This window comes from Budorcas taxicolor, chromosome 12 (genome assembly GCF_023091745.1).
Source record: "Budorcas taxicolor isolate Tak-1 chromosome 12, Takin1.1, whole genome shotgun sequence".
NCBI classification, from domain to species: Eukaryota; Metazoa; Chordata; class Mammalia; order Artiodactyla; family Bovidae; genus Budorcas; species Budorcas taxicolor.
Window position 1 is genome coordinate 36,205,465 of NC_068921.1, and position 25,501 is coordinate 36,230,965.

The 25,501-nt window shown below is 38.7% G+C and overlaps 1 protein-coding gene across 2 annotated transcripts; it reads left to right on the forward strand.

Moving 5' to 3' along the window:
* The first annotated feature begins 585 nt into the window (after window positions 1–585).
* On the forward strand, window positions 586–25,206 carry ZMYM5 (zinc finger MYM-type containing 5). Of its 2 annotated transcripts, none has more exons than XM_052650241.1 (8): window positions 586–725; window positions 1,580–1,649; window positions 8,016–8,520; window positions 8,759–8,852; window positions 18,621–18,906; window positions 19,781–19,946; window positions 20,837–21,049; window positions 23,993–25,206. In XM_052650241.1, exons 3-8 carry the CDS (start codon window positions 8,026–8,028, stop codon window positions 24,758–24,760), a joined length of 2,022 nt encoding a protein of 673 aa, XP_052506201.1. In that variant the 5' UTR covers window positions 586–725; window positions 1,580–1,649; window positions 8,016–8,025; the 3' UTR covers window positions 24,761–25,206. The 2 variants fall into 2 exon arrangements, with proteins under 2 accessions (XP_052506201.1, XP_052506202.1); XM_052650242.1 differs by lacking the exon at window positions 586–725 and adding an exon at window positions 865–959.
* Window positions 25,207–25,501: the final 295 nt, after the last annotated feature.

Here is a 25,501-nt window from a genome sequence, read left to right on the forward strand (position 1 = left end):
TGTCCCCAGTTCCACCCGCGGCCCCGCCAAGATGGAGGACGTCGTCTCCTCCAGCAGCCATGACGGGAGCAGGGGACGCCTCCCCACGGGGCTGAGGGGAAGGCAAGCGCTTCCAGCCCTCGGAGCGCGCGGGGCCCCGCCGCCGGCCTTCCAGACCCCTGCTCCCGCCCGCGTCGCTGAAGCCCCTGCCCGCCCAGGTCTCACGGGGCTCCCAGACACTGGACAGGGAGGGCGAGGGGGATATCAAGGCCGTGGCGCTAGCAGCCGCTGCGAGGGCAGGTGGCTCGGCTCAGGTCTTCGGGCCGCTGGCGTCCGACAGCTCTCGACCACTGCAGGTAGCAACAAACTCTGTTGTCTACACGGCGACACGCCGGTCGGGGATCCCTGCGGAAAAGGCGGGGAGTGCAATGGAGGCGCGGGGGTGTGGCTTACGGCTGACGGACGGGGCATCGGACCACCCCCTCAAGGGGGGGGGGGGTCCTGAAGGAAGGCGGACGCAGCCAATGGGCGTACGCTGGGCGCCCAGCCCGCCCTCCCCGGCCGCCAGTGAGGGCGCAGGGGGAGGGACCTGCCGGGTCGGGCCGCGTCGCCGCGGCCCCCGCCTCCGCCTCCTCACTAACGCTAAAGCTGGGACTAGACTGAGCGGAGTTGCGCTTGTTGCCGAAGAGGTGGGTGATGGGCCGGGGGCCGAGAGGTCCGTTCCGCGGAGCCGCAGCCAGAACCGGGTGAGGCTTGTCCCCGCCGTGTCTCCAGCTCAGGGCCGCCGACAGTGGGGGTGGCCGGGAGCGGCGCAGCCTCCGGAGGCGGAGGCGCCGGGAGGCGGAGATGAGTGAGGGCGGCCTCCGAAGCCTCCCACCGACCCGGGACGAGCGCCCCGCGGCGCTGCCGCCGTCGCCGCTGCCGCTTCGGGGCTTCAGGCTGCCGGCGGCTCCGCTGATGTCCCAGGCGCGTTGGCGGGCGTGAGTGCGGGCGCGGCCGCGAGGGCGGAGTGAGGCGGCCGCCGGCGGGCCTCGGGGGTCGCGGGGTGGGGGAGGGTGCGCCTGCTTGGGCGCTCGTGGCCGCACTCGCACTCTCCCGGCAGCGACCCGGGGTCCGCAAGTTTGAGGGTGAGGACACGGCCCCCCCGCACCAGGTCCCCTCCTCGGCCGCCCAGATCCCGGCGCGGCGTCTTCTCACGGCTTATTTGGGCGAGTTTCTAATGGCGGACGCGGAGCGGGCAGGTCTCGGGCTCCGGGCCAACACGGGGGTTTCCGCCCCGCGGCGACGCGAGCTGCGGGCGAGTGGGTTCCTGAGGGACAGCGGCGGCGGCAAGCGGGCCGAATCGGGGGATAGGTGTCTCCTCCGGCTCGAGGCCGCGCTCGCCCTCCGCCTCCCGCCTTTGGCTCGCAGGGACTGTGCGGGCGTGTGGTGGTGGCGGGGCCTCGGTGTTTGTGTACCTGGCGCCTCGGCCGCCGTGGGGTCGGGGGTGTCTGTGGAGGAGCGCTGAGGCTTCTTGACTTGTCCCTTTGCTTCCTCTCTGGTGAGTTGGTGCTGCGTCCAGCTTGGCTATAACGAAGTCCGTTTTCATCCTTCGTTCTAGGGCCAGGAATCACCTACAGGAAAGTCTGGTGATAGTTCGGTGATAGTAATTAAGGAGGAAAGCGTGCACGGTGAGTAAGTTTACCCCGCGTGTTTGTGGAATACAGTTAGCGCAGTACTAGAGTGTGCTTCTGTGGAACTTACCTTTCTCTTACCTTGAAGGCAGAGAGCTAGTTTCTGGAGTGGACCTTGTTCCCAGAGCCAAGCCAGGGAAGTCCCTGGGAAAGCATGGTGAGTGCGTGCTGATGTTTACACCACTGGTATTCTCCTAGAGTTCTAAGATGTTCCATTTTTAATGCTTTCTTTTTAACATTTTTTTTGGCATTCTAATGGTTAGAAATAATTTTTTTCCATACTGTTGAATTAACTAGACTGATTGAATCTTATCGTTATTCTAAGATTGATGGACGCAATACTTTGTGTGTGTGTTTGTCTTATATTTGAGGAAGATTTGTGTTTTCTGTATCCTGATAAAACTCAGGCAAGCATCACATCAGGAAACTTTTTTTTTAAGAGAAAATCTAGTTCTTACCCTAGTTGCGATTCTAAGATTGACCACTGAATTACTAAATTGGTAGTGACAGTCTCCATTATGAAGTTGATGTGTTTTTTTTCTTGTTACTAAAAAGTAAGCTAAGTGCTGTTCATTTTGGTACAATAAAATGCCCAGTTCCCTGTCAGCTGTTGCTTTAATGGCTTTAACACCAATCCTTTCCTGAATCAGTAATTTTGTAAAGTGTCTCAAAATGATTTTTTTTTTAAAATCTCTGATTCTACATTTATTATCTGGGATTCTGTACAGTCTTAGATCCTGCCTATTTTGTCCTTCCAGCTGGTCAGTTTTTCACCAGTCATCAAAAAGAAGCTTGTGAATATCGCCGTTTCTCATAGTAATATTTCTGCCTTCCCTCTGCTGTTGTTGCTTCTTGCCAGACTTGACTGTGCACTTACTCTGATAGGCTTCATGGCACACTTCATTAGTTAGACAGCTTTTAGGAATGAATATTGTTTTGATTGGGTGATTTTCATAGGATACCTGAAATGATATTTCTGATTATGTGGTAGTTGTGTGAGATGAAGGAATGTGGACAGGGTTCTAGAGCTATGAGGGACTTTATTAGGAAAAGGGAACTAGTGGAAACTAACAGACTGGAAGGATAACAAATCGCTGACTCAGTTATTACCACTTAGAAAAGCCACTTTTCTCAACAGCAGGTTCCTAGCATAGGTGAGCACAGTGTGGGAAGGACTAGGTTTAGTGCCAGCCAGATTTCATATCTGGTTTATATCTTTGGCAAGTGCAAACTAAATAAGAGTCAATAACTGAACCTTTATAAATGCACATCTTATTCAGTTAAATACACTTTTTTATCCACATTTTATACGTGAGTAAATTGTGTCTGTGTTCCCAATTGCTGTGAAGATTGTAAAGTGCCTAGCCCGTAAGTTGTGTGAAACACACACACACATTGTTAACGGTAGCTACAGTTCTTGTGTTTTTTGTCTTCTGATATTTCCTCAGCTTTATCTTTCAGTCCTTTTACTGAGTTTTCCATTTTTGGCAATTTTTTATGGTCTTTTGCTTGTCATGTGTTGGGCTAGAGTTCTGATTGTTGTGTGGATTTCGATTTTGTTTTCTTTTTCCTGCACTTTTCTTTCTCCTTTTTTTCTTTTAACAACTTTTTCTTTTACATTATTTTTATTGGAGTATAGTTGTGTTAAATTTACAGCATTGTGTTAGTTTCTGCTGTACAGCAAAGTGAATCAGCTATACCTGTATATATACATATATCCCCTCTTTTTTTGTATTTCCTTTACATTTAGGTCACCGCAGAGCATTGAGTAGAGTTCCCTGAACTGTACAGTAGGTTCTCAGGTATCTATTTTATGCACAGTATCAATAGTATATATATGTCAGGACTATTTTTCTTATTAGAGGATTTCTTCAGATATTTTATAATCCTTGGTTGGTCTACTCGTGGTTAAGAATTGAGAAATAGAAAATAGATTAGAAAAATGAGTGGAATGTTTCAACTTGGAGCTTCACTGTAGGATGAATCTTAGGCCAATTGATGGAGAACCTCTGAAGTCATTATCTTTAGGTCTTTCATTTTGGGGGGTTCCTAATTCCACAGAAAGGAGTGTTTCTGAGAAAGAAGTTTTCTGGGAAGAGTCTGCTGCTTGGAAGATTGAAGTCTGGATGCCAGCTGTCTGGAAATCAGCCGGGAAAGGGAGCATTTCAAATACATGATATTGAAGCATTCACCAGTGCCTGGTATACCTGAAACAAAGATCGTTTGTTCTATCCTCTCCAAAGAAGAGAAGTCTAGAACTTGGGCCAGAAAGGGGGAAGACCTGTGATCATCAACGTGGAGAAAGGGAAGGGACCTGGAATTTCACATCCTCCTTGTCTTAGCTGTCTGCTCCCTATTCCAGTGATATCAGGAGTTACAGGCTTTGAGCCTTTTGATGATTCCGCAGCTTATGTCAGAAGTTTCTCAGTTTTTTCCTTCACTGTTTTAGAGGTAGGCTGTCTCAGGCAGAGTTGGTTAACTACTCATCCACCTGCTTATCAAAGTTTTTGCTTTTGTTTCTTTAGTTTTTCCTTTTCTTGTGAGTAGGAACTTTACTGTCATTTATGGGGATTTTAGAAGGGATTGAAGTTAGTTTTGTGTGATCAGTGTACCATCTCTTAAGTGCCTATTCGGTACTTAAGTAGTTCTGCTGTTTGTTGTGGTTGTTCATTTAATTCTTCCTTTTCCTATCTCTTTACATTTGTGAATAAAACCTTGAGAATCATCATACACCTTTATTTAGTTTTTGATTTTTAGTGGGAATCCTTGTAGTATATACTAACAGGAAGCTAACTTTGAAATTGATGTTATTTTTATGTAAATATACAAATATTTTTATATTACGAAAGATCTGTTACAGTATAAGTTCAGAGATGCCATAGAATGTGTTCTAGAATTTAAGTGATCAGCAAATTTTTATAGCATGCACCCTTTATGTTTCATAGAGCCTTGAAAATATAGATGTGCCTATAGGTAGCCAGAAATGAACCTTTGGAGCAGTGATTAAATATTTGAAAATACTTTCTTGGTGATTTTAATATTTGAAGGCTTGTGAGCAGGTTTGTTTACCTTTATCATCATGTGCTAATCTTGTCAAATTAATAACTCACCATTTCTATGTTAGCTACTGTTTTTTGAGTCATTTTAATATGTAAGTTCTACCAAATTGTGCATAAACATAATTGAATATTAACTGGCTAGTAAATTATTCAACTTTTTTTAATTGAAGGTGATGTCAGGAAATTAATGATACTGAATTATAACTTAATGCAGCAGACATTTTTGCAGTTTTAAAAAGGCATATTTAAAAAACTATAACACTGAACTGCATACTTAAAAATGATTAAAATAGTATTTTATGTTATATATATTTTAGTGTAATCTTTTGAAAAGATAACTGTAGCAATCTTTAGGAAATAAAAACTAGAATAAAAGTAAACACAATAGGGCAAAGGACCCTAATTCGTGTCTTTGTTTCAGTGTTAACTCTCATCTTTATCGATAATTAAATACCTTCTTAACTTGCAAGGTTATTACCTACAACCTAGAGGTAATTTGCATATAAGAGTCTTGCTTGGGTTTCAGCCTAACTTTTTAGTTAGGCTGAAATTCTAGTCCCAATTTTTTTTTTTCTCTTGGCTGCACTGTGAGGCTTGTGGGAGCTCACCTCCCTGACCAGGGGTTGAGCCCTGGGCCACAGCAGTGAAAACCTGCAATCCTAACCACTGAGCAACCAGGGAACTCCCATTAGATTCCACACTTCTCTGTGTGGATTTTCCTTTAATTTTATATTAATTTTCATTGTATCAAGATGAAAATTAAATAGTTGTAGATGAATAAGATACCACAGGAAGGGAACTTCCCTGGTGGTCCAGGGGTTAGGACTTCGCCTTCCAATGTAGGGGGTGAAGGTTCAGTTCCTGATTAGGGAGCTAAGATCCCGCATACTTCTGGGCCAGAAAACCAAAGCATGAAACAGAAGCAGCATTGTAACAAATTCAATAAAGATTTTTTAAAAAAAGATACCATAGGAAGACAAAAATATTTAAGATTAATTAGACACTTGTTGAAATCTTAGGGTGAAGCCAAAGTATTTGCCTGAATACCTTCTCAGTAGAGAGAGATTTGTCATTTTTGCACTCTTTAATATGGTCCAGGCAGAGACCAGGGACTTGTATGTCCAGTTATCACAATAAAAACCTCAGAGTCCTTTTTTTAATCCCCATTTATAGTATGAACAACAGTTTACAGTTAAGAAAAGTAAAACTCAATTAAGTGAGGTAATTTGCTTAGTGCCTTAGCTAAGCTTTTAACTTTTTCTCTTTTTGGATAATATCATAGAAATATTTAAAACTTTTTTGTAGGCTTATGTTTACAGAATTAAGAAAATGATAGTTAAATATATAAAAAGTGACTTTTAATAGTGGTTAGGGTTAGGTTTTAACTTTTTTACAATCTGAAATTTGAAAATAGGTAAATACTTAATCTTTTTTTTTTCAGAAATAGATGACTGGAATTAGCTGAGCACAAAGAATCCCCTTTCTATTATTTTCTTTGGGAAGATCAAGATAGAACCTAACAGCCACCAGAGGGCACCATGGAGTTAGCTATTGCTCTTTCCCAGAAATTGTTCTTTTCTGTTTTAGATTTATTCAGTACAGAAAGAACTAACAAGAATTTGTGTGTGTGTAAATAACAGGTCTTAAATTTCATGATTTAGTTTAGGCGAGTTATTGCCTCTTTCCTTTGAAAATCAATCACATTATAAGCTTATTGGATATGTGTTAACTATGATCCTAATTTTCGTATTTGCTTTATAACCCTTTCAACTGGTTCCTTAGATTTGTTATTTATCTTTGAAGTAGAGTTACATGATTGTTAATTTTGTTTCATCTTAATAAAACAAGGACTTAAGAAATTGTATACAATAATTGCATATGATGTGGTGTCTATGAAATAGATTATAGAGTCAGATTTCTTGGGTTTGACTCCTGATTGCACCCTTTCCAGCAGTGGAGACTTGGGCAGGCCAGGCAGATTGTTTACTGTCTTCTGAGACTTAGTTTCCTGATCAGTAAAATGAGACAAAGAGTAGTTCCTACCTCACTTATTTAAGCATTTACTGAATTACTATATTTAATGATATAGCACCCATTAAGAATAAACATTATCTATTATATGACTAAGTACTATCACTTAAAATTAGTTGGGAAAATTTTAGAATAGAATGTTACTTAGCATATTTCAATATGAAATGTTTAAAATTGAATGATGACTGCTGTATGAGTTCTCCTAATTATTCAGTACCCTTACAGATCCCACCTCTTTCACTGTCTTGAACTTCTAAGAAAATTGAAGCCAGTGTTTGTAAACTTAGCTCAGCTTTCCATCTATTGTTTCTACATACTTTTATACGCTCCAGTTATAATTGGACAAACCCTTGAACAACGTGGGTTTGAACTGCCCAGATCCACTTAATACATAGATTTTTTCCAGTAAATACTGTAGTATTGCAGGATCCAGGGTTGGTTGAATCTGTGAATGTGGAACTTCGGATACGGAGGGCCAACTGTAGAACTTGAGCCTCTGTGGATATCCTGGGACCAAACCCCCTGGGGGTACTGAGGGACAGCCATACACTTAACTTTTCCCTCTTGCTTTTGAGATAAAGGTGATTTCTTGTTCATGATTAGCTTCATTACCACCTGTGCTGTACCTATCCTCATCCTCCTCTTGTCTCATCTGCTTTGAGAGCTTTGCTTCATTGATCTTTCATTTCTCCAAATTCTTCCAATTATTTGGATCTGGATCCTTTCCTTTGTTGTTCTCTAGTGCATATAGGTACACAGAAGTGTTTGTTAAATAAAACCAAGGCTAAGAATTTGGGGCCTAAAATTAGAGCCCTGAGTGGAAATGCTATTTGGGCTTACCCATATGTTTCCTGATCTATAAAATGAATTAAACTATGTACCTCATGGGTTTTTTTAGAATTTTACATAAACCTATAATATAGTATCTGGCAATTTGTGGACAATGACAAAAAAGTTTCAGAATGATTTAATTACACAGTTATGTTGGAAGCAGAGAATTTGAAAAACAGTGACAAAACACACTAGGGAAACACGGTTTGGACAATATAATAATTTTAGTAGATAAAGGTATATCTGGTATACTAGTTGTATTTGGACCCTGGGTTATTGGTAATTGATGGAATTATTTTGTAGTATTTTCTATTTCAGTGAAGAACTTACTAATAGATAAAATCACAGAAAAGAATTTAAAATTTCACTTATGCTATTTAATTGCAATAAAATGTAATAATCATAATTTACTCGAACTTTTTTTCTTTTCTCTCTGTTACAGGTTCTTTGGCATGGGTGAATGTTCAGCAGGAAGATTAGACTTGACTGAACAGACTCCTGTCTTATTAGGGAGTAAAGCCATGGCAGCTAGTCTCATGGATGTAGGAGACTCATTTGGTGACCCAGTTAGTCCGTTAGCTAATAGATCTAGAAACTCATTGGTGGAAGGTGATAATGGTGATGATGATGATGTTGTGTTTATTGAATCTATACAACCTCCTTCAAGTTGTGCTCCAGTAATAGCTGATCAAAGACATTTTGTATTTCCTGCATCAAGAAATAAAAAGCTTCAAGGACATTATTCTGTAATTCTTCCTTCCTCAAGATATTTGGCTTCTCAGAAGGGAAATATAAGTGAGACAATTGTTATTGATGATGAAGAGGACATGGAAACAAATGGAAGGGAAAAGACAGTTTCTTCCAGTTTTATTGAATGGGAATTTCCTGGAACTAAAAACAGAACCAAAGATTTGGATTTCTCCACTTCCAGTCTTTCAAGAAGTAAGGTAAATGCAGGAATGGGTAATGGTGTTATCACTACAGAATCGACTGTGAAATTCATATTACTAATGTTACAACTTTAGAAGCAGGTTTTAAGCTCTGAATGATGGGCGAGATATGAACTTAATGATTACAAATATAACATCACTATAGAATTCCAACTTGGGAGATGTCGCTAAAGGACTTCAGTCAAGTAATTTTGGTGTTAATATGCAAACATACACCCCGTCTTTAACTTCACAGACCAAGACTGCAGTAGGACCTTTTAATCCTGGTAGAATGAATGTGGCAGGAGGTGAATTTCAGAATGGAGGATTTACAACTCATCATAGTCCTGGTAAGCAGTGAGTGATACTAAATACTTCCCTTTCACCCTAACTTTGTAAGCTTTTGGCTTTTAGTACCTATATCCAGTTTATTTATTCTATATGTGAAGTATTTTTTGTTAACTTTCATATTAAGATAGAATTTTTTTACTTAGTAAAACTGCAGTTTACCCAAGTGTTTTGTATTTTAAGTTTTAACTGAAAACTCCCATAATTCTTACCTCCATGTTTGTTTACCATCTTTAATGTAAAATTCTTAGGATAAAAAGATGGGTAGTGAACTAAAAGATTAAAGTAATATTACATAAGAATTAAGTTTTATTTGTAATTACATAACTTGATTTTTCAATTTTTACGTTTCAAGTGTTTACTCTTGGACTGTTTGTCTCTGATTTTTGTTTTAAATTAGCACTTTATTAGTTTCTTCATTTTAAATTTGGAAAACTTTCTTTAAATTAGAGATCTATATTTTAAATGCGCTTCTGTGGCCATTCGTGTTCTGGTAAAATATAATGAAAGTTATTTAAAATTTAGCAAATCTTTTTTTCAGCGTTTTCGTGACTTAATGTGCCCTTTGTTTTTTTGTTTGTTCTTTGGTTTTTGTTTGTGTTTGCTTTTGGCCATCTATCAACTTCGAATTTTAGAAAAGAACTAGAAAGTAACTAGGGCTAAGAACCGAATCACTTATTGTTTAATGGAATGCTAGTATATTTTTTTCTTTAAAATTTTTTAAAATTAATCTTTTTCTCTGATTATGAGAACATTACAGAACATTTGAAAGATATCATAGTTAGAAATAAGAAACTAGTATCTGTTACCAACCCACTAAGTAGAAATGACTGACAGCTGTTAAAATTTTAGTTTGTTTGCTATCAGTCTTTTTGCCTCCGTGGTTTTAAAAATAGAATTTAGAGCATATTATATATAGTTTTGTGTTCTTTTGACTTTTAATGTAAGTTTTAAGTATGTTGCGTTATTTTAAAAATAGAATTTTCAGTGTCTATAAAATATTCTGTTGTCTGAGGTATTTATTCCTCTACTCTTTAGGCATTTATGTTTTGTCATTTTTTTACTGTTGAAACTCCACACACTAAATGTCTTTGTTTGCATTGTTTATTATTTCTAAAGGACAGTTCTCAAACTTTTGAACTCAGCTTCACTTTTTGAAATGATTGAGGAACCCAGAGTTTTTTGTTTCTGTTTTTATCTGTTATCATATTAGAAATTAAAACTTAAATTTGGAAAGTACCTAATAATTATGTATTATGTGACATTTTTAATGAAAGATAACTACTTTCAAAGAAATTTAGTGAAAAAAGTGACGTTATTCTGCCTTAGTTGAAGACAGTATATTTAGCTCCTCCAATTGATTTCTACATAGAATGTGTTGCGTTGTCTTCTTTTGTTTGCAGTATAAGGAGAAAATCTGGCCTCGCATGCTTACATGATTGTAGAATAGAGCTATATTTTAGTAGTCTTTTTAGTTAACTATGGATATTTTCTTTTCCTTTTGACATGTCTCCAAAACTTGATAAGTGGTTGTTTCTTAAAAATTCTTACAGTGTGGAATCTGAAACTGTATAATGAACTTTTCATACATTATTACACTAAAATTCATTAATCCTCGGATGAATTTTACCTTTGAATGAATTGGTAACATTGTGCTTTCATTATTTGTAAGTGTTGATTCACTGTACCTAGATCTTCTAAATGTTGACGCCTTAAAAAGCTAGCAGTGTTAGATGCAAGTTTTCAGAGATTCTGATTTTCACTCAAAACATCAAATTTTCTGATTGGCAACAAATAGTTATTTTTTTGAAACGAAAAGCTTAATTTAAGAAAATGTAACCAGTTTTTCATTCTTTCAAGGCTAGTTCAGCCTGCAGTGCAAGTTTTGCAAGTGCTTTTCCACTGTGTCTCATTGTACTTTGTTATGAAAAGGAAGTGGCTTCTGGATGCTTCCCTGTTCATCATACAGCTTCCTTGTTCATCATACAGAGTATTAAAATGTAATCAGAGGCTGAAATTTAGTAAAATTCATACTAAGTTTTAGTTTTTCAACAAGGACTTCTTTTGTATAGTAAATAATTTCACTGGTCTTTGTCCATGTTTCTTGGGAGAGAGGCTGAATCCTTGAGATTAACCAATTCATGAAGATTAAGGCTAAGGGGGAAAAAAAAAAGGCTAAGGGAAGGTTGCAAGACCAAGCATGTGATTCAAGTATTTGGGCCTTTGAGCCAGCACAGCCTCCATGGAGGAGAAAGAGGCTGAGATGGTCTGATCACTTGCAGCAAATAATCCCATCATTCATCTCCACACGGTGATGAAACCCAGTACAAACTCTCGACACTGAGATCAGTGTAGCCTCCTGGTTGGTGAGTTCATCCGTGCCCGGTGGGTGACACTACCTGATTGACAGAGAATGGGCAGAAGCTCTGCATTGGGATCCTCCCTCTCCTCAGCTTATATGTCTCTTCATTTGGCAGGTCCTGATTTGTATCCTTTAAATAATATTGATGATAAGTATAAAGCTTTCCTGAGTTCTCTGAGTCATTCTAGCAAATTATCAAACCTGAGGTGGCTTTAGGAAGCTCCCAGATTTGCAGCCAGTTGGCCAGGCATCCAGGTGGCATGTGAAGGGAGGGCAGTCTTGTGGATGTGTTTTTAAGCAGGGCTGGTGCTTACTCCATATGTTCAGTATCAGAATCGTGTCGACCTGTCGGTGTTGGAAGAAGAACAGCAGAAGTAAATGTGCCTGATAGTGAGGACAGCTTTTCTAGTACAGTTGGGTTCCACTGTGAGCAGTTTTACTCATCATTGCTTCTGCACCATTAGTGCAAATGCCAGCATAGCGAAAAAGACAAATAATCTGTTTTATTACGAAAATAGTTCAGCCTGTCACATCCTCTTTTATTTCTTACGTAATGTTAAATAGGAGTGATCAAAGTATAAAGTCTTGCTGTCTGCTTTTTTTTGGCAGCATTGTGGGGCTTGGGAGATCTTAGTTCCCCAACCAGGAATTGAACCCCAACTTTCAGCAGTGAAAGTACCAAGTCCTAACCACTGGACTCCCTTGTCTTGTTCTTGACCTGGGGGGAAGCATTTGACTGAATTTCATCAGTAGTATATTGGTTGACATGTCAAATCTTTAAGTTTATCACACTTATTTTCTAGTGAGAGGTTTCTGTAGGTGAAACGGCTAAGTCAGATGTCAGTTTTTTAAAGCTTTTCATGGTAAATGCAAAATGGCCCTCGTAAAAAAATTTTGGGCTTTTTTCCATGTTGTAAACTGTCCTCAGGAGTAGGAATACTGTTTAATGTTTGCTAAACTGACCATTTAAAGGTGATAACTTCCTTAATTTATATATCATGCTCGCTTGCTTAGTAGCTCAGTCATGTCTGACTCTTTGCGAACCCATGGACTGTGTAGCCCACCAGGCTTCTTTGTCCATGGAATTTTTTAGCCAAGAATGCTTTGAAGTGAAGTGAAAGTTGCTCATTTGTGTCTGACTCTTTGCAATCCCGTGGACTATACAGTCCATGGAATTCTCCAGGCTAGAGTACTGAAGTGGGTAGCCTTTCCCTTCTCCAGGGGATCATCCCAACCCAGGGATCGAATCCAGGTCTCCTGCATTGCAGGTGGATTCTTCACCAGCTGAGCCACAAGCGAAGCCCCAGAATACTGGAGTGAGTAGTCTGTCTTCTCCAGGGGATCTTTTGGACCCAGGAATTGAACCAGGGTCTCCTGCATTGCAGGCGGATTCTTTACCAACTGAGCTATCAAGAAAGCCCTAATTTATATATCATTGAACTTTTAAAAATAGATTTGCAAAATATAAATTTGTTCATTCATGTTTGTCATCTTTATTACCATGTACATCTTTTATTTATTGAGTGAAACATGAGAAATAATATAAAGCACTTGTGATATCTGTGAAGAATGATGTGTTAAGCTTAACAGTTGAAGATGTTGAAGACTTGAAATAATGTTCATTGAAAAATCATTCTTTTGGATCTGTTCACTCATTTAAAAAATTTTATTTCTAATATAATTGATTTGTTTCTTTCACTTATTTCTTGTTTTGTAATTATTTCCTAAATTTTAGATGTATATTTGTGGAAGCATGAATTCAATCTTATGTATATATAAGCTCTTAAGTGAAGTTAAAATCAGAAACCTTGCCATGTATATTTTTGATGCTTCAGCCTTGACCCAGTTTTCACTTTCTTTTTTTTTTTAATCTTTATTTATTTGGCTGTGTTGCGTTTTAGTTGTGGTATGTGGGATCTAGTTCCCTGACCAGGGATCGAACCCAAGCCCCCTGCATCGTGAGCTTGGAGTCTTAACCACTGGACTAACAGGGAAATCCCCATTTTTCACTTTTTGAAGTAAATTGAAGTTGTATATTTAATGGTGAAGTGGATCAATAACATGCTTTTCAATTTAAAGGCATAGTGCATAAATTTGATACTTAACTATAAAGGAGCATACTGTGGTTAGATGTGATACTGTCACTCCACTCAAATAGTGGACATAATTGAGGCTAGCAAAAGTTGTTTAGATTACTTAGATGTATTTTCGTTCTTGTCATCCTTTTATCTCCTTAATTCAAAATTGTATATTACAGTTATATTATGATATTTTTCTCATGACATGAAATATCAATGATTTTAAAATACAACAAAAACAAGCATTAAAGGATTCACTTGGTATTCATTCATATATATGAAGAAGTTCTTAGCTACATTTGAGCTATTTTGTGTATGCTGAGGCAATTCCTTTCTGTTGTCTATGAAGTTTGAATGAATTTACAGTGTTCCTGGGTTCTCTGAAGTTCTACTTTGGGGGACAGAAGTTACAGACTATATCGTTTTAAATAATACCACTTGGTCCAGAATTCTTAAAAGAGTGTCTTCCAAGTTGTCAGGTAAAGAGTGATGATGAAGATCTGTCAAGTTTTCTGAAAGATGGAGTCACTTTTCAAAAGGAATGCCTTGTTGCTGCTTTTTTCTTTGTTAAAATGGAATATAGCATCTTGAAAGCTAATTTTAGTGTTAACCCCAAATTTTGTTTTTGCCTACTGTCAGCTTTGGTAAAAGTAATGAATTTTATAAATTACAGATAAAACTTGTTTAACAGCTTATAAAAATAGGACTGTGTCCATTAGAATGGACTTTGTGTTATTTAATTTTTTCATTAACCTTTAGTGTATACTGTATTACACTGAAAGTTCTTTGGTCATCATGTATCTTTATGTAAAAAGATCTTTATTCCAAGAGAATACTTGGAAATTGTTCTTGGCATCTGTGTTGTATCTTTGTTGGATTATAAGCGTTTCTGGCCTGGATACTGATTCTAGGAAGTTCTGCTTCTGATGATAATAGATTTTAAACTAACAATTGATAGGTAACTCCTGTTCCTCCTACAGAGAATAATGGGGGGGTGGGGAGACAAAATGTATAAAATGTCAGAAGCATTATAGAGCTACAAATACACTGGAAAAATGAGGTTTGTCATATCTGAGATGATGCTATCTTCTTGGGGTTGCTCTTCTGTAATGCGAGTTTGGTCAATTCCAGAAACGGCCATTGAGTTAAGGGGGACTTTTAGCAGACTCATGGGGCCTGCAAGGAAGGACTGGTTTCAAAACAAACAACAAGAAAAACCATTGATCTGTGGATTGGGAATGTGAACATAATCCAGAGTCTCAGTGTTTTCCCCAGTTTTTCATATAGAAATGGTAGTCAGGGATATGAGAAGGCAGGCCATCTAACAACACAACATACTAGAAGTGAGTCCATAAGGGGTGTGATAATAGAATTATCAGTCTACATTTTAACTGTAGATTACCTGTAGGAACAGCTCAAGAGAGTGTGAATGAACTAGAATGTTTATGAGAATATTATCCAGACTGAGTCAGAACCAGAAAGGGGGAAATGCAGAAAAGAATGTAAGAGACTTAGGATACTTGATGAAAAGGACATGTAATTAATATCCCAGGAAGAGGAAGAAAGAAATGAGGCAGAAGAGGTGTAACTGAAGATTTTCTAAAATGGAGAAAAAACATTAACCTGTGAATTAGAGAATCTTTACAAATACCCAGGAAAAATACCCAGGATAAATACCCAGGAAACCATTATAAGACATGTACAGAAATCGTGGTCAAAAATTGGAAGACAGTCCTCCCCCTGTACATTGTAGCTTCCTCCCCTGAGTAGCAAAGATCGCTCCTGTGTCTTGCCCACTCTGTGTCATACACAGTGAAGTGTCAATCAAGATATTGCTTATCAGGTCCCCCTATCCAGTAAACTGTTGTATCCCCTCAGCCCAAAATATTGGAAGCAGTCCAAATGTCCATCAGAAATAGAATGATAAATAGTATCAACCACATAATGGAATACTCAACAGTGGGAACAGATGAACAGCTATCTTCAGTGTGTGTGAAACTCAGGGTACAGATTACATGATTACATATGTGAAGTTCAAAATAAGACAACTACTCTGACGTCAGGACAGGTATGGCTTGTGGGAAAGAAGGGAAGTGATTGAGTTGAAAAGACATGAGGACCTTTCTGTGTGTTTATCTGGGTGATGGTCATAAAAGTATAGGTGTGTCCATGCTCAGTCATGGCTGACTCTGACCCCATGGACTGTAGCCTGGCAGGCTCCTCTGTCCAGTGGATTCTCTAGGCAAGAATACTGGAGTGGGTTGCTATTCCCTTCTCTAAGGGATCTTCCTGACCCAGGGATTGGACCTGCATCTCCTGTGGCACTTGCATTGGCAGGTGGATTCTTTTTTGAGCTCTGCACTTAAGATATTCAAGCTTCATGTGTTGCTCTTTAACAACAAAAAAACCCCACTGAGACACTAAAGTAACTTCACTCAGACCAATACTTAAGAAATACTAAGATGTTATTCTTTAGGAAGTAGAGTTTGGATGTGGGAAGAAAGAATACCTAAAACTCAAATGTGTCTGGCATGTACTGGTCTTGGACAGACCACCTCTGCCTTCTAAGTTTTTGTTTTCCTTGTGTGTAAGGAAGGGTTTGCATTAATCTCCTGGGCCCCTTCTCTTAAAATTTACTCTGGGAACAAAGCATGGAAAAATGTGATTGAGACTTCTTTTCTTTAACCTGGAGACACTAATAAATAAAATAGGAATTTGATGGAAGAAGAAACTTTGAGGGACTTCCCTGGCAGTCCAGTGGTTAAGAATCCACTTGCCAGGGCAGGGGACATGAGTTCAGTCCCTGGTTTGGAAGATCCCATATGTCACGGGGCTGCCCGTGGGCCATGACTCCTGAGCCTGTGTTGTAGATCCAGTGACCAGAACTGCTGAAGCCCTTGGGCCCTAGAGCCTTGCTCAGCAACAAAAGAAGTCACTGCAATGAGAAGCCCATGCACAACAACAGAATCCCAGTGCAGACAAAGATAAATAATACTAAAATAAACTTGGAAATTAGGATAAATTAAATGGTTGCAGTATGAACAAAGAAAACATTTGCTTTATTTATGAATGTGTCGAAGCTAAAGTGAAAAAAAAAATCATAATTATGTATAACTATGTCCCCTTTAAGTGTGGGTGAGTATACAAATTCACAAGCCCAAAGAATCCCCTTGCGGTTCTATGGTTGGGACTCCATGCTTTCACACTGAGGGTATGGGTTTGGTCCCTGGTCAAGGAACTAGAATCCCACAAGCCACCTGGCATGGCTAAAAATAAAAAGCCCAATTTTTCTTTCATAATGATGGTAATGGGAAATCTTGCAGTGCTTTGAATTTATTTCTTTTATTAAATCTGCTTTGTTATCCACATTATCTATGGAGAAGTTGATCCCAGAACACAGCCTGTATTTTATAGATAACATGTAATTTTTGTTTTCTAAAGAAATAGTTCAAAAGTAGGCAGTTGAAGCAATAAACTTACGGGCATTTGGTAATAAAAACTTTTATCAGGGGAAGTCTCTGGCAGCCCAGTAGTTAGGACTTTGAATGAGGGCCCAGGTTCAATCCCTGGTCAGGGAAATAAGATCCTATAAGATGTGTTTTACAGCCAAAAAGAAATCTAAAAATCTTTATTGGAATATACTTCATGTTTGCCAGCATATCTTCCTGTGGAGTGAAAGAATTTGGTTACTTTTTTGGTTCTGTTTTGTTTTTGCCTATTGCGATAAAATGTCAAAAAGGACAGAATTAGAAGCAGCACATGGGAATTTAGAAGTGAAGATAGAGTTTTTAATATTGCTAGTATTCTGAAAGTTGTTTGGAGCTGTAATAAGTAAAGGGGACATAGGCCTTTTGCTAATGACAAAAGCTGTTTTTGAAGAGCGATTACAAAATAATTCAGTATCTTGGGCCATTTTTCTCATCTCACTCTTGGGCTTTCTCTCAAAGTTTGATCATTACCCTGGAGTGAATTAGAAATGCAGATCTCAGGCCCCTCACTTGACCTACTAGTTTGGAATCTCTGTGTAAACAAGATTGCCAAATGAATGTATGCATGTTAAGGCACTGTAACCCATACATAACCTGTACCATTTTGAGGCAAACAGCAGAGTGCCTGTGTAAAGGTAGGAGAGCTGAGTCTCCTGCCCATACCACCTCCCTGATGCCTGGAAATAAGTCTACGGTAACTGTAGACAGAGTTGCTTTAAAATGCTATGTCTAAATTACATGCATTTTGAAGTATTATGGAGGGAAGTGTACTAATATCTACAAGTTACTTGAACTACATAACAAGATAGATTATTTAGAGGGATGAATAAATAGAAAGGTGTGATAAAACCAATAAAATAGTATAGCATCTACATGGTGGACGTGGGTGTTCACAGTAAAATTCTTTAAGGTTCTCTATATGCTTTAAATTTTTCATAATGTTAGGGGGAAGCTGTTATCAAAATGGGTATCATATACTAGATTTTTGGAGAAGGAAATGGCATCCCACTCCAGTACTCTTGCCTGGAAAACCCCATGGACAGAGGAGCCTGGTATGCTACAGTCCATGGGGTCCTGAAGAATCGGACACGACTGGGTGACTTCACTTTCACTTTTCACTTTCATGCATTGGAGAAGGAAATGGCAATCCACTCCATTGTTCTTGCCTGGAGAATCCCAGGGACGACAGAGCCTGGTGGCCTGCCATCTATGGAGTTGCACAGAGTTGGACATGACTGCAGCGACTTAGCAGCAGCAGCAGCATACTAGATTTTAGTCTATATTTGTACATTTCTTTATAATGTATTAATACTTTCTTAGAAGAGAAAAAGTGCCTTAGGAAATGTACTGTGTACAAAACTGATGTTTTAGTATATGCATTGTCTCATTCGGTGTTTTATTTTTTTCCTGCTGTGTGGCTTGTGGGATGTTAGTTGCCCAACCAGGGATTGAACCTAGGCCCTTGGCACCTAAAGCATCAAGTCCTAACCAATGGGCCGTTAGGGAATTCCCTCTCATTTAGATTTCATAACACTGATAGGTTGGGTGTTATTGCAGTTTGTAGCTGAGAAAACCAAGGCTCAGTTTAAATTACTTGCAAAATTTGTAGTGCAGAGGGTCTTATTTAGAGATGCTGGCTACTCAGTGTACTATTCCAGGACCACCATTTCCGTTGCTGGCACAGTAGAGCTTTATTCACTTAGAATATGAAGCAGATTGTTCTGCTGGGTTGTAAAACAAGCCTGCCTTAATACTCTCTTAAACTTGTGCAAAATGAAAAAGTATTTTTCTGATGTGAGTTTTTAACTGTTTCGTGACTTTCTTGTGTGTTTTATTTTTAAGATTCTTGGATCTCCCAGTCAGCATCCTTTCCCCGTAATCAGAAACAGCCAGGGGTGGATTCTTTATCACCAGTGGCCTCGCTTCCTAAACAGATTTTCCAGTCTTCTGCCCAACAGCAACCCACTAAAGCAGCTAAAATCACTTGTGCAAACTGCAAAAAACCTTTACAGAAGGGACAGACAGCTTATCAGCGAAAAGGATCAGCTCACCTCTTCTGTTCTACCACCTGCCTTTCTTCCTTCTCTCATAAGCGTACTCCAAAGAAACGCAATGTGACATGTAAAAAGTAAGCTGTACCCTTCAACATGCCTCCACATGATTGGACACTGGTAGTATGAATGTGTGTTCTGAATGTCCTTACAGAGTTGCAGAGATCGATGGGTAGACTGGATGCACAGGTTTCTTCAGCTTTACAGAACTTGAGTTATCTTAGTGGACATCAGAGCTCTGGGTCATTTGTACTGTACTTACTCTTGGCAGGGAGATGAAGTTTAGGTATAGAAATAAACGGACCCTCTCTTTTCCACTGCCTTTGCCTCACCATTTCCCCCACCCTCTGTCTTGTTTCTACCTGGTTGCTTGTCCCCTTTTTGTATGCTTCTAGAAGTCATAACCTGTGACAAGGTTCTGAAGGTCATAACCTGTGACGACAAAAATTGCTCTAGTTAATTTATGGTTATTTATTTGTTTGGCTGCGCTGGGTCTTAAGTTGCAGTACTTGGGATCTTCAGTCTTCATTCTGGCATGAGAGATGTTTAGCTGTGGCATGTGAGATCTAGTTCCCTGACCAGGAATCGAACCCAGGCCCCCTGCATTGGGAGCACATAGTCTTAGCCACCATGAGTCTCAACAAAATATTTTTATTTCTGAATCTCTTCCCATATTATTTAGGAACTCTTAGCAGTGAAACCAAAATGTAGATTTTTCTGGATCGAAAAATTATAGTTGATTCCTAGGATTAAATCATGAGAAAATGAAAAATGTCGGTTGTTATTCATATATTTGACTTCTATTAAAATGCAGTATTCTGGGGAGTTCCCTGGCGACTTCTGTGGCCTGGCTTCAGTCCCTGGTCGGGGCGCTGCGGGAACTGATATCCTGAAAGCCAGGTAGCATGACCAAAAAGAAATGTTCTTAATTGTCTGTCTTTTGCGTTTCAGAGATGCACCTACCAAAAAAGCTACTGTTGTTCCTCAAGGGGAGTCAAGTGAACCCTTCCCAAAATGTTGTAGTACATCTTGTTTGTCTCCCTATGAAGACAGCCAGAATCTTCGAAAAAGAGTTCTGAACAAATCAAGATGTACAATCTGTAATAAACTAACGGAGGTCTGGACTTTTATTTAAATTACTATCTAGATTAACGAGAATAATTTTAACTTTTAGGTACTATTATATGTTCTGCTATCTGCCTAATAGATGTGTCCTGAATTCCCTCAGTGAAGTTGAAGGGAAGAATAGGCATATGTTAGAGTTGTCTCCTAACAAACTTCCCCTTCCTATAGAATGGGGAGTAAACATCTGCTTACGTGAAATTGAATGCAGTCATAAAGAAAGTAGTGGTTTCATGGTGGATTTTGTTCTTATTAGCCACACTAAATGAGAATGTAGGTTTAGGACATGAAGGAAACAACCATTCCTAGAAGAACACAAAGAATAAGTGAAGTAGAAGTATGTAGGTCATCCCACATTTCCTAGGTGGCACTGCTGTCTTCCCAGGCATCCAGGGAGTGCTCACTTGGCTGAGTTTGGTCTGGGTTACCAGGGAGCCATGCAAATTCTGGACAGGATTTTATCTCAGCTACCACAGAGCTGAGCAGAGCAAGAACTTATGTCCTTACAGACACTATCCTGAAAGTGGGTGATACTGGTGCCCACTGGCCACCCCCCAACCCTTGTTTTCTAGGGCAGTGAAGTTTATAATACCTACAAATTCCCTATCCATTTGTTTTTAATCAAGTCGTATCAAAACCTATCTAATTCATTTTCTGTTACTAAATGTCTCTTATTTTATTGCTTTTCTATAAATCTTATTTTTCCTTTTTACAAGAAATCAAAGATAAAAATGAAAGAGTAGTATAATGTGCTTTTTAATGTCTTTTACCTGAATATTTCTTCTACTGAGAAATTACTGGAGATTATTTGTTGGAAAAAAAATAGATATATTAGGTATGATGAAAATCTGGTTGATTTATTTAATAAATTGGTTTTTCTTCTAGATTCGGCATGAAGTCAGCGTTAACAATGTAACACACAAGCTGTGCAGTAACCAGTGCTTTAACAAGTACAGGCTGGCCAATGGTCTAGTGATGAATTGCTGTGAGCAGTGTGGCGAGTACCTGCCCGGCAAAGGAGCTGGGAACAATGTCCTGGTCGTTGAAGGTCAACAGATGCGATTTTGCTGCCAAAATTGTGCTAATGAGTATAAACAGGTAATTCTCTTTTAATGAGTTTTAAATGATCAAGCTTGTAGTAACTGGCCTGTTAGCTTACATTAAGCAGATTTTTCTTAGAATCTCATTTAGTTCCTTTGTCAGTCTTTCATTGAATATTACTCTCAAATGAGTATTGAAATTGATTGATCTGAGTAAGTTTGTGTTAAGACTTGACGTTTTGCAGACATTACAAGGAGTAATTTTCTCCTGTACCGTTTTGCATCCCCACTAGTTCCAATTACTCTGTAGTCTCAACAATATTTGATGTTGTGTGTTTGATTTAATCTATTCCAGTAGATATGAAATGATTATCTCATTGTGGTTTTAATTTCCTGATAATTGCTGTTCCTTTTTTTATTACGCGATTATCTTCTTTTGTAAAGTGTCCAAGTCTTAGCTCACTTTTTTTTTAGTTCACTTTTTTAAATTGGGTTGTCTTTTCTGTTAGAAATTCTTTATATATTCAGGATACATTTCTTTTGTAAAATAAATGTATTTGGAAGATTTTTCTACTGGACAGTGTTTTTGTCTTTTCTCAATGTTTTTGACAAGTCCAAGTTTTACATTTTGATAAAGTCCAATTTACTGTTTGCTTTTCTGATTAAAAACTCTTGTTTACGGTGTCTTTGCCTACCAAGGTTATGAAGATATTTACCTATCTTGTCTTCTTTTTAGGTTTGGATTTTATATCTGTGATCCATCTCAAGTTAATTTTGTGTGGGAGGGCTTTCTTGGTGATCCTGTGGTTAAGATTCTGCCTTCCAATGCAGGGAACATAGGTTCAATTCCTGGTTAGGGAACTAGATCCCACATGCAGCAGCTAAGAGCTTGGCATCAGTGAGTGGGGGCTAAAGATGCAGACAGACCTGCAATGGGCCAGACAGGCCCTCACAGCAAAGAATGACCTGGCCAATATATCATTGGTGCCAAAGTTGAAAAAGGATGAGAAGGCAGCTGGAGGGTGACTGTGTGTGGTAAGCACAGTGGCAGAGAGAACTAAACTTGTATCCTCCTCATTGAGAAGTCGATAGCGACGCCTAAAAGTGGGAGGAAAAAATCAGTAAATGGTGATACAAACATGTTATTGTGATACTTGGAAATAAACATGGAAAAGAAACATCTAAAAATGTTCAAAGTACTTAACTTCTGGGAAAAGGGATATTTTAATTAATTGAATTATTTCTTTTAATTAGTCAGATGTAACTAGTTGGTTCTCTTTACTAAATGTTTATTAACTTTCAATTAAATAAAACCTTTGAAATAGTGTTAAAGATACTGAAGTTATTATACCTCATGTATAATACCTTAGGTAATGTGAGGAACTAAGATCCTGCAAGAAAATATGTATATGTATATGCTACGTTGGCTCTGATGCCAACATTTAATTATACCTAAGCCTTGAGTTTCCTGATGATCTACATTGGATTCAATTTAATGATCCCCAGGAAGATGAGTCTTAGATGTGGGGGGAATTGTGACAACTTGACTACCTATCCATTACCAAGACACTCAGAAATAAGACCAAGGCTTGAGTTTGGTTGTGTAAAAAAATAACATTAGCAATAGTCCTTGGCATTCTGTCTCTTCTTAAATATGCTCTTTTGGTATCGTCTTACCAGTCCCATAGTTTCAGCTAATATGTATTTTGATGACTTCCAGAATATATCTGGAATATATATTTGTTCAGTTTCACACCAGTATGTATGTCTAATTTCCATTTGAATGTTCCACAAATATTTGGAACTCTGTCCACAACTGACACTCCAAGCCTGCTTTCCTTCTTTGTTTACCAAGTCAGTATATAACCCTCCATCCAGTCAGGTGTCCAAGCAGAAACTTTGGGTTATTCCTTACTCCTCTGTCTTAGCCCCCAGGGCTACTCATTTCCCAACTAACCTGGATTCTACTTCCTAACCAACTCCTGGCTCTGCCCTGTGCCCACCACCGTAGTCCTAGACCTGACGACCGTCCCTGCTTGCCACAGTTGGCCCCACAGCCTCCTGGCTGTCTCTGTTCCCTGGTTTCCCTGAGCACTGGAGACCAGGGTGCAGTCAGGGCGGTCTTCCAGGGCACACACCACATCATGTCACTCCAGCTATGCCTTGGTGCTGCCTCTGCATGCAGGACTGCCTCAGAGCAGTGCTCTTGGTTCCTGAGCTCCATTGTTTACCATGGTCAGGTATTTTAGTACCCTGTACTAAAATACTACAGCTAGCAGATGCCCATCACAGTGCATACATTTCTTATTTTGACTTGTGTGTGTGTACATTTTTATTTTATTGACCCCAGAATAGCTAATTTTAATTTTTATTAGATGAAATCATATACTATATGGTACCTTGTGACTGAATTTCACATACACTGTTTTCAAGGTTCATCCAAGTTATAGCATGTATCTTTACCACACCTAATCTTATTGCCAAATAATATTTCATTGTATGGATAATATCACATTGTTATTTCTATTTTCTTGGCTCTTGTGAATAATGTTGCTGTGATCATTTTGTACAAGTCTTTATGTGGACATGTATTTTCATTTTTGAATTGCCACTCTTTGAAAATGGTATAGGGTCACTATGGTGACCATATATGTCACCATAGGATGACATAGGGTGTCTTATAGAGTGACTGTTAATTTGAGGAATTGCCATTATTTTCCATTTTACATTGCCACCAGTGCCTTAGGAAGGTTCCGGTTTTTCTACATCTCTGCTAAGACTTGTTATTATCATTCCTTTTATTGTAGGCATCCTGGTGGGTATGAAGTGATTTGTAGTGGTATTGAATTGTATTTCTTTGATGACTAATGATAAGCATCTTTTTCATATGCTTATTGGGCATTTGTATATACATGAACTTTTTTCATTGTTAATAATGAAAAAAAATAAGGAAAATAAGGAAATAAGGAAAAATTATAATCTATAATCTATTTTTCCTCAGATGATGGAAACAAACTTAAAAAAAGTATTAGCATCAGAAAACAGAAAAAGGAATGCTGTTGGAGAAGAAAATGAAAGAGAATTATATGGCTCATTGACCATACTTCCAGAAAAAATAGAAGAAATACCAGAAAAAAAGGAAAAGACTTCAGAACTACAGGTTTCAGCAGAATGTAGCCTAGACACGTCAGTGGTCCAACAGAACATGAATTTACCTCCTTCCATGTCAGACATAGCTGATAAACTTCAAGAGCAACTGGGAGAGAAACCATCAGAAGACTCCGTTATTCCAGCTGTGCTTTCTGCAGATCCAGGTACATGGCCCCGAATTTTGAGTATTAAACAGAGGGACACTCTAGTTGAAAATGACCCAGCTCAAGTAAGAAATTTTAACTTCCCAAAAGACAGTACAGGGAGGAAGTTTTCAGAAACTTACTATACAAGAATTCTTGCAAATGGTGAGAAAACCACTAGATCCTGGTTACTTTATTCAACCTCAAAAGATTCTGTCTTTTGTCTGTATTGCAAACTCTTTGGGGAGGGAAAAAATCAACTGAAGAATGAGAATGGGTGCAGAGATTGGCAGCATTTATCACATATTCTTAGCAAACATGAGGAGAGTGAAATGCACATCAACAATAGCGTTAAATATTCAAAATTAAAATCTGATTTGAAAACAAGTAAAATTGTTGAAGCTTCAGAACACAGATTACAGGAGAGTGAGGGGAAGGATGGTGTGAAGCTGTTGTACACCTTAGACCTGATCTGACATGACATGAAGAGGTTGAATACTTATTCAGAGCTGTAGCCTGATAGTCGGTCCTTTGTGCTGAGGCTCCCAGATAGTGTTTCCTCTGCTCATTAGTAATAAGTATCATAGCAAGTTAACTCGTAAAGATGGTTTTTGCTCCAAGTTCTCATGATTAATGCCCATTCCAGTGAAGGCAGTTGTTGATCTTTTCAGTCTTTCAATTCACATCTTTTAAAATGGGCATTTCAGGACTGACTTTTGACCGATGTAATTAATATTTTGTTCTGATTATCTTGGAAGAGGGAGAAAAAGGCTTGAATTTATCAATAACAGTTGAACAGGATACATACGTGAACAAGTATTGTTATTTAGAAATAGAATGGGATCTGAAACTGCAGCTTTTTGCTAATAAACCAAATACTTATGGTTTATTTCATTTGGGCAAAATGTTATTATTTGAACAAAGCAGCATCATTTGTTATGTTAAATGAATTAAGGTGGTTAATTTGTGTTTTATTGGTTTTGTTTTAATTTAATTTATAAATGTTTTAGCTTTTATTGTCATGTGAAAACTATTAAGCATAAAGAATATACCTATTTTTATGTTGGTGCAAATATAAAATATATTGTTGATATAAATATTAAAATAAAAATATATTAAGTTAACCTTTTATGTGTTGTGGCAATTTTTTTGTTTTCATCCAAAGGAAAAATACACTCATGAAAATTAAAAGAAGGGTGTCGGTTTTTTCACATAGT